The following is a 9,310-nucleotide window of genomic DNA, read 5'->3' as shown; positions in this document are numbered from 1 at the left end:
TCAACTTTTACCTCATTTGTGTGGTGGGTTGGTAATAATAGCTCTCAATGTATGATGAAATTGGGTCAAGGAGTGTGATACCCCTCAATCCAACCACCCCATTCACAGAAATATATGAAGAAAGTTTGCCCCAAAAACAAAATAAATAAATAAAAGAAAGGCCCATTGAATGATGAGATTCATGGAAGATGAAACAATAATTACCCATATGAACGAAAGATTTAACAATATGATTCACAAGAATCAATTCAAAGTATTTTTCAGTTTTGGATGGTCAATGAATCCATATAGTGAAAACTAATGGTTTTTCTTGTCACACGCGTGTTGATCTATAGATCAGAAGCTACATGGACCACGTACCTTTAAATTTCATCTAAGCCAAAAACGCCATTTGTTGACCAGTTGGCAGTGGAATTTCTGCGTCCAACCATTGCCCCATTGCATGCGGATGTTTAGCTAGCACACTATAAGAAAAACACTCATAGACGTTGACTTCTAATAAATCGACGCTATAGCTGATTTAGCATCAATCTTAGGATGTACTGTTGTTAAACGACTCCAATAAAATTATATTCAAAGTAACTTTAGCTTCACTCAACTAGTTATTTTAAGCCCTTTGTAATTCAGATCAAGCACGCAATAAATTTATACAAGAGTTCTACATATAGAATGGCAAGAATATGCTAAGAAGTGCTGGTGTGCTCCATTGCATCTACAAAATAAGTTCACTTTTTGACAAAACTGTAAAGAGACATTTCTTTTTCAGTTTAAAAATTGTAGAGTTTTTTTCAGAAAGTGGGAAAGGCATCCCGTCATCCACGTTAAAATACGCAAAAATATTATTAGCATTTGATACTCACTCGACCAGTTTTAGTTATTGTTGTTAGATAAATAACCAAATTAGATTCAAGGTCCAAATAATTCAAATATAATAACAATAATATAGAGTCATGTTGGAATTTGGTATAAAGGAAAATTAAAAATCTTAGTATAATTCAACTTTGATCATCTAAATTAGCTATTAGTTGATGATTAAATGCCATGAAGTAGTGCATGGATTGCCCCATTAGAGTATCTGTGATTTTGTTGATACGTTGAAACTTGAAAGTTGAAACTAAACTTGCTTTTCCGTGTTTTTTAAAATTTATCGGGTTCTCACTTATATCATTTTTTTATATTTGGTTGACATCATGGCTCAACCGTTGACATCACTGACTAATTTTCTTGCCACGTGTTTTGTAATAATCGGTAAAGTCTAACTATAAAATTTAATTATTTTTATGGGCGAGGATCAAGCTCCAACCTAATGGTTAATACACGAGGTGAGCAACCACTAGGCGGGACCCCATAGTTTCACAACCCAACGGTTGTGCTCCAGCAGTCAAATTATCAACGAATCAGAGAGACAAAGAGTGAATTTTTTAAGAGAAGAGCATATGAATGCAATAACTAAAAAGGTTAGCGGAATTTCTGATCAAATGATCAAACTTGTATATATAATGGTCAAAGTGAACTATGATGAAAATGTTTAACCTTTGTCAAAGTTGTTGTGTAGTTAGCATTTGAGGTGTTAACCTTGCTATGGTGAATTTAACCATCATTTCTGTCAACTTAGCCTTATGTTAGGCTAATTGGTTAGAAAGTGGGAAGCCTGAGTTTTTTTGTCCTGACCAATTAGCTTGATGATCACTTGATCGTGTTGTCATTTGGGTCGATGGTTGGTCATGTGGTCATTTACACCAAGTTTTTTTGTTTTGTTTCTTAATAATTATTGGACCAAAATTCATTTCTAATCAAAACAGAAAAATACTGTCATTGAATATTTTGACTAGAATGACAAGAAAAGAGAAAAATAGATGTGAATCCTCTTGGCCATCCCTCACCAAACATTTTGCAACCTTATTCAACTATGGAATGGAATAAAATAGCACTGAACAAAAGGTTACAAGTCAAATCATATCATGAGTCACCCCTTAACCCAACCCCACTTAAAAGTTAAAATGGGGGTTATGACCCTTCTCTGTGGATTCTCAGACTATATGAAAAATATATAGTTGCACTACAAAACCAATGAGCACGTAAACTGCTTCTTGTTTTTCCTTTCTATGTCAGCAAGATAATTAAGGTGCTACTACCTTCTTCTACCACCTCATTTACGTGTCTTTCAGTCATTCATTTCCTCTGCTTCCTCTTCTTCTATCCTTCTCCACAGTCCATACTTGAATTCTCTCTTCTTTGCATGCTTTTTACTTTATGTTGATGGAAGCTCTTTTTTAAGTCTTTCTCATTCTCTATTGCATATTTCAGCATAAGAGATTTTTGGGTTACTCTTGGATCACAGAAAATGTTCAGCTTCAGGATAGCTGTGGTAATATTAATCATGTTAGGAACTCTTGGAGTTGATTTGCATGTTGTGGAAGGCAGGCCACGCCGGATTCTTTTGGATACAGATGTTGATACTGATGATTTCTTTGCTCTTCTCTACCTTTTGAAGCTTAACAGATCAGAATTTCAGTTGGAGGTTAGCAAATTAAGCAAACATTAGTCACCTTTATTTATTCCCTTATCTTTTTATTTCCTGCTTTTCATTGTGAATCATTGCTTTGATATTCAAATATACGCACAACTCTACCCTAAAAGTTAGTTTATAAGTGATGGTTGTCGTCCAATTATAATGACTTATTTAGGCATATCATCAGTCATTGTTGTGGACCTTAACACCCCTCAAGACTAGGGCTGGACACCTACAATGTGAAGCTTGCAGAACCGAATATTTACGAGTGAACTATTTTATGAGTGACTCAATGGACGAATCTATGATAGACTCTGATATTATCTTAGAACTTAGACTAATTCTAACTTTATCCTAAAAGCAAACTGTATCTTTGACCAACTCTTTTTTGGAATTATTTACTCCTTGATTGCAATATTTTTTTCTTTTTTAAGCAAATCTTACTGGTAGAGATTGACTGCTATTTTTGTGGCTTAATCAAGGAACCAGCATAGTGAAAAGGGTAAATCTTTTCTTTTTGTCAAATGAGGATATGTTCTAAAAGTTGTCAACAGTAGTCTGTTTGTCTCCATGTGTTGTAAAATACAGACAATTCGATCTTCTGATGTTGATATTGCATATTTGCCTTGGTGGATGACCATGTTGGTTGTGCAGGGAATCACTGTGAGTGCAAATGGTTGGACTAATGCAGGACATGCTGTGAATCAAGTTTATGACTTGCTTTACATGATGGGGAGAGATGACATATCAGTTGGAGTGGGAGGTGAGGGTGGAATACTTCCAAATGGTACCATACTCCCTAATGTTGGAGGTTATCTTCCAATTATAGAACAGGTATATGTAGTATGTGGAGTGTGTCTTTTTTTTTTCTTTTCTTTTTGGAGTATTTACTTAGAGATAAAGCTAGATCAACAAAAGTGATAAGAAAAATTTAGAGTTAAATGACTTTTATATCATTGGACTTAAATTTTAGCAGAACAGATCTCAATTGATTCATATAACCGACCTTACTTAGTAAAAAGTGATTTTGGCGGCTGTATTTTTGGTAAACCTCCGAGTTGATAGAAATAAATGGAGCATACATTATAGTCTGCTCATTAAGTGTGTATTTTACATACCATTTAAGTACAACTTGAATGAACTTTCAACTCAATCCATAAAATAAATTCCGTTAATTCTTTTTAAACTTATAGTATGTATGAATATCTGTTTGCATGATAAACAAATATACCCTAACTCAATAATATAAAAAACCTTGCCTTGTAGGGAAGGTTTGTTTTTTGGGTGTTGTTTTGTCTTAGGGGGGTTTTGGGAGGTTTTTGAGAGTTTCTTTGGGCTTCCTTTCCTCTTTTGGTGAGGTTTTTTTTTTTTGGCTTTGGTCGGGTTAGTGATGGTCTCATTGATTTTTTGTGCCCTTGTGAGGAGGGTTTGTACATCTCTTGACTATTTCCTCATTAATATTATTTTACTTTCGAAAAAAAAAAAAAAACCTTGCCTTTTATACTCTGGACATTGGAATAGTAGAACAAAGTAAAATACTGCAAAAAAGAATTGGGCTAGAAATGAGAGATATGATGTGTTATGGTAGAAAACAAAGAGTTAGGAAGAAAAAGTTGATAGGAATGGTATGAAAAAAAGTGGACGTGTATATATAAAAGAGATTAAGATCTTCTGTCCCCAATCGTGTCTAATGTTTTATCCCACCAATTAAATCCTCTCATATCAAACAAAAACCATCATGTAAGTTTGAAACTGCCATACTCATATTTTTTTAATTGACATATCAGAAATTCATTTGTAGAGACACCATTTACCATTTGGGGGACACAAGATTTTGATGCATATAAAAGTTGTTAAAATTTGGTTCATGATTCTGATGTTAAATGTGATTTCAGGAAATGACAACAGCAGGAGGTTGCAGATATAGGCAGGCCATTCCAGCAGGTCTTAGAGGGCTCTTGGACATCGATACTAACTTTGGCATCAGGAAGGCTTTCCTTCCACGGGTATAAATATAATATACCTTGTCAATTTGACATTGTATGTTTGGAAACTCATTTGAAAATCACAGTGAAGTCAAAATCATAGTGAACAAGAACAATATTCCTCAACTTTTGCTTTGTTTACCATGATTTTGACTTCACTGTGGTTTTCAAATTAGTTTCCAAACATGTACTCCTTAAATTGTATTGATGAAACTAAGCTCTCTAGTTGCAAATTAAAAGCAAAACAAAAGAGAAGATGTTTAAAATTGCATTAAAAATATAATGTGAATTGATTCATTTGTTTGAATTCTTTGTAGTATAATTACTGATACTTTTTTCTTGCTGATTTCATCATGAAATCAGGGCAAAAGGAAATATACCCCTCTACGGCAACCAACTGTTCAGCAAGTCCTGATTGACAAAATATCTGCAGGTCCCATAACTGTGATTCTCATTGGAACACACACCAACTTAGCCATTTTCCTTATGAATAATCCACACCTAAAGAAAAATGTGGAGCATATTTACATCATGGGTGGTGGTGTAAGGTCAAAAAATCCAACTGGTTGTTGCCCCAAAAATGCTTCCTCTTCCTGCATAACTGGACAGTGTGGTGACCGTGGCAATTTGTTCACAGATTATATTGCCAACCCTTTTGCAGAATTCAACATATTTGGAGACCCTTTTGCAGCATACCAGGTTAGTCCTTACATTCCAGCCACAAAGTAGCCTTCAACTATATGGAGTAGTTATTAACAAATATGATTTTTGGTAAGTGTAAAAGATATGTTTGGTTCTTGACCAAAAAGTACATGTTATTTTAGGTGATTCATTCTGGTATTCCTGTTACTCTAGTTCCTCTTGATGCAACAAACACAATCCCCATCAGTGAGGAATTTTTTTATGAATTTGAAAAGAGTCAAGACACATATGAGGCACAATACTGCTTCAAGTCCTTGAAAATGGCTCGGGATACTTGGCTTGACAACCATTTCTATACGGTAACTTTTGAGTGCTTGTTTGGATACATAGTGAAAAACCACAGTGAAGCCAAAATCACAGTGGATAGAAGCAACTTCCCTTGACTTTTGCGATTGTCCATCCTGATTTTGGTCTCGTTGTGCACTAAATAACTTTTGTATATGCCTATGATTCTCTCTTTTTTAGATCTGTTTTGTTTGAAGGAGTAAAAAGGACTTTGTATTGATAATGGCTCATTGTTGCCAGAGTTATTTTATGTGGGACTCTTTCACATGTGGTGTAGCAGTCTCAATCATGAGTAGCTCCAATAAAACTAAAGGAGAAAATGAAATTGCTGAAATGGAGTACATGAACATAACTGTAATTACTTCAAACAAACCCTATGGGATTTCTGATGGCTCCAATCCATTCTTTGATGGTCTCAACGTTCCTAAGTTCAATCTGAAGAAAGGTGGGGTACATAGTGGTCATGTTCAACAAGGACTTAGAGATCCATTTTGCATTGTGAAGAATGGGAAAGGGAAATGTCAGGTAGCTGCTTTTCAAAATACTTGCAACTTCAATATTATACAAACAAGCATACATATAATAAAATGTTTATAGGTTATGTATTGCAAAATGTTGCATAGGATGGCTATACATCAGAGGTGAATGGTCCAGACTCAGTGCCGGTACTCGTCGCTACGAAAGCAAAGCCTAACTGTGATGTTAGGAGTCCACTTAAAAGAGAATACTTCAAAAGCTTCTTGAATGTAAGTTCACTTTATCATATTTCATTCAAACTTCTTCAACATCAGAAGATCACTCAGTCTTATATGGTATTTTAGATAAAACATGCACTTATTAAGCTCTTTAGAAGGAAACTCACACTAAATTCTTTGTGTTCTAACTGCTATTGAATCTTTAAAATGTTATGAGTATCTGAATTTTGCATTGTGGTGGTTCACAGGCTCTAAACCAACCACAGCAAGCTGGGAGGTTCAACTTCACTACACAATTTCCTTACTACAAAGAAGTAACTTATAGGCCAGATTTTCAAAACACAACACTGGGGAAACCTGTTGTGTTTGACATGGACATGAGTGCAGGAGATTTTCTTGCTCTATTTTACCTCCTCAAGGTTCCTGCTGAAGTGTTAAACCTAAAGGTATTCCAATTTTGCATGTTTATACTTTGTTTTAATCATTACTTTTATTCTTATATTGAATCAGCTGATTTATAGAGACATTGTTTGGTTCCGCGTATGAAAGCCTTAGAATCAATTCTCATTGATCATATTTCACATTTATGTGGTTATGTAGATGTTTGGCAGTCGACGTAGCATGTTTAGATTAACTTCTCTTGTCTTAGAATAAATTCTGGAACCCAGAAGCTACTCACAAAAGCTTCTCCACATAATTGATTCTAGATTAAGAATCAATTGCAGCCAAATTCAATTCTGTAGAGAAGCTAGAGAGAGAGAGTAACTTCTGCTGTGGACATATTCAATTACAAAAATTTATAACTGGATTTCACAACATTATCCTATTGAAATCATTTTTCCCAGAAACGTGCCCAAACATACATCATTTGAGTTACAACTCACTTTTACTAAAATCAATTCAGAGAAGGTTGATCCAATCACGCAGATAGGCTGACATAGCACCTTTGGTGTTGATTTTTTTTACTTCTTTGGTTCAGGCAATCATTGTTAGTCCAACAGGGTGGGCAAATGCAGCAACAATAGATGTTGTCTATGACTTACTGCACATGATGGGCCGTGATGACATCCCAGTTGGTCTAGGAGATATTTTTGCAATGAATCAGTTTGACCCAATATTCCCAGCTGTTGGAGACTGCAAGTATGCAAAAGCCATTCCCCATGGAAATGGTGGCTTTATGGACTCAGACACTCTATATGGACTTGCTCGTGATCTGCCTCGTAGCCCCAGAAGGTGTCTAGCATGTTTGGATCAACTTCTCTTTCCTCAGAATCAATTTTCGCACCAGAAGCTACGTTAAGAAGCTTCTCCGAAAAATTGATTTTGACTTCAGAATCAATTATAGAAGGATTTCCAATGATGCACTTACTTTCATTCCTTAAAAAGTGCTTGTTAACATAATAATGCAAAGGAAATTGTTGAAAACATAAAATGGTCATGTGGAGAAAGAAGCTGCTATTATTAGTTTATTATCACTCTGAAAAGAGTAGGTTATGTAAAGAGTAAAGACTATAGGAAAATTAATTTAACAAACATGCTTTAGAAAATAATATGCTAAAGTTTACCATCTGCTATATCTATTTTCAGTTTCCTTACATGAATTTTCTAACTTAGGCAGGTTTATACAAGGACTTTTTACACAGCATGCATGCTTGTTAACTTCCAATTTTTTTACGCCTGCAGTACACTAACACTTGGAACATGTAACTCAGGTACGCAGCAGAGAACTCTCTGAAGTTTGGAGCCCCTAGGGATACCAATCACCCTGAACTCAGACAACCACTAGCTATGGAAATTTGGGAGTCAGTGTTGCAAACATCAAAACCAGGGTCAAAGATTACAGTATTAACTAATGGACCCTTAACTAATTTGGCAAAGGTTGTATCGATGAAAAATATGAGCTCAAGAATTCGGGTAAGTTGTCTAATACATCTTATTTACAACCTTTGAGAATAGTGATTTCATGAATGTAAGAGTAGGAGTAAGAGTAACCCATGAAAAATGTTATTCTCATTTTGGTGTACCTTATATTTTAGGCTAAAGTCAACACTGAAATTGAATATTCTATTTTGATTCTGCTTAAATGTAGTTAAGATTACTATAATTTGCAGTGATGAAAGGCATAACACTTACAAAATGTTTCAGGAGGTTTATGTGGTAGGAGGACACATCAGTAGGAATGAAATTGACAAAGGAAATGTGTTTTCTGTTCCTTCCAACCAGTATGCAGAATTCAATATGTTCCTGGATCCTTTAGCAGCCAAGACAGTGTTTCAATCAGAACTTAACATCACACTCATTCCGCTCAGTATCCAGCGCAAAGCAAGTTCATTTTCAAGCATTTTATCCTTGTTCCTTGGGATAGAAAAAACACCTGAAGCAGTGTTTGCCAAGCGTCTGCTGTCAAGGCTATACCGTTTGAAGCAAATCCACCACAGATATCAACATATGGTATAACTTCAATAATAATATTAACATGTTGCTTGTGGCTAGAATAAAAGGAGATTGAACTAACTCTAGAATCATTTTAGCAGGATGTCAGTTGCATAGAATCATAGTGATTTTAGCCTCAGGAGCTTGTATTTTGCATAACATAGTTTGGTTTTCTTCATTGTTTCTAGTTTCTACTGCTTAATCGGCTTGTGTTAATGTTTATATGTTCGGCTTGTGTTAATGTTTATATGTTACAGGACACATTTTTGGGAGAAATTATAGGTGCGGTTGTCCTATCTAATAGCCCTTCAAATCTAAATGCAAAGTTTGAGGTCAAATCTGTTGAAGTCTTGGCTGAAGAGATTGAATCTACTGATGGGAAAATTGTGGTGGATGAAAAATGTGGAAAAACAGTGAGAGTTTTAAGTCATGTTGATGCCAAGAGTTATCATGAGATGTATGCAAAGAAGCTAGGTGATCCGATCCAATCAGCTAAGGTTAGAAGCTTTGAAGAACAGAGGAGGAAATGGAGTCATCCTCATGATAGAAGTTAACAGGCAAATTTCATGTTTATCTGCCAAAAGCAGTGTATCTTTTTTTATTTTATACACTATAGTTTTTATGTGTGATATACATAAATTCAAAAAGACTTTTTTGTACTATACCAAAAAAATGAGTTATTAAAAGCAACATAGTAT

General features: G+C 35.0%; 1 protein-coding gene across 6 annotated transcripts; it reads left to right on the top strand.

Moving 5' to 3' along the window:
* The first annotated feature begins 79 nt into the window (after positions 1-79).
* Positions 80-9,279, top strand: LOC130723854 (nucleoside hydrolase 3-like). Of its 6 annotated transcripts, none has more exons than XM_057574992.1 (13): positions 80-1,457; positions 2,308-2,521; positions 3,167-3,346; positions 4,408-4,518; positions 4,861-5,196; positions 5,322-5,498; positions 5,725-6,009; positions 6,108-6,230; positions 6,428-6,625; positions 7,159-7,412; positions 7,892-8,093; positions 8,325-8,630; positions 8,870-9,279. In XM_057574992.1, the coding sequence occupies exons 2-13, from the start codon at positions 2,345-2,347 to the stop codon at positions 9,164-9,166; spliced, it is 2,646 nt and encodes an 881-aa protein (XP_057430975.1). In that variant the 5' UTR covers positions 80-1,457; positions 2,308-2,344; the 3' UTR covers positions 9,167-9,279. The 6 variants fall into 6 exon arrangements, 5 of the variants coding, with proteins under 5 accessions (XP_057430975.1, XP_057430979.1, XP_057430976.1 ...); XM_057574993.1 differs by lacking the exon at positions 80-1,457 and adding an exon at positions 1,739-2,125; XM_057574994.1 differs by lacking the exons at positions 80-1,457; positions 2,308-2,521; positions 3,167-3,346 and adding an exon at positions 4,073-4,252.
* The last annotated feature ends 31 nt before the right edge of the window (positions 9,280-9,310 follow it).

The sequence above is a fragment of the Lotus japonicus genome, chromosome 6 (assembly GCF_012489685.1).
Source record: "Lotus japonicus ecotype B-129 chromosome 6, LjGifu_v1.2".
Taxonomy (NCBI): Eukaryota; Viridiplantae; Streptophyta; class Magnoliopsida; order Fabales; family Fabaceae; genus Lotus; species Lotus japonicus.
Note: the sequence above shows the minus strand (reverse complement) of the source record. Positions and strands in the feature narration are given on the sequence as shown.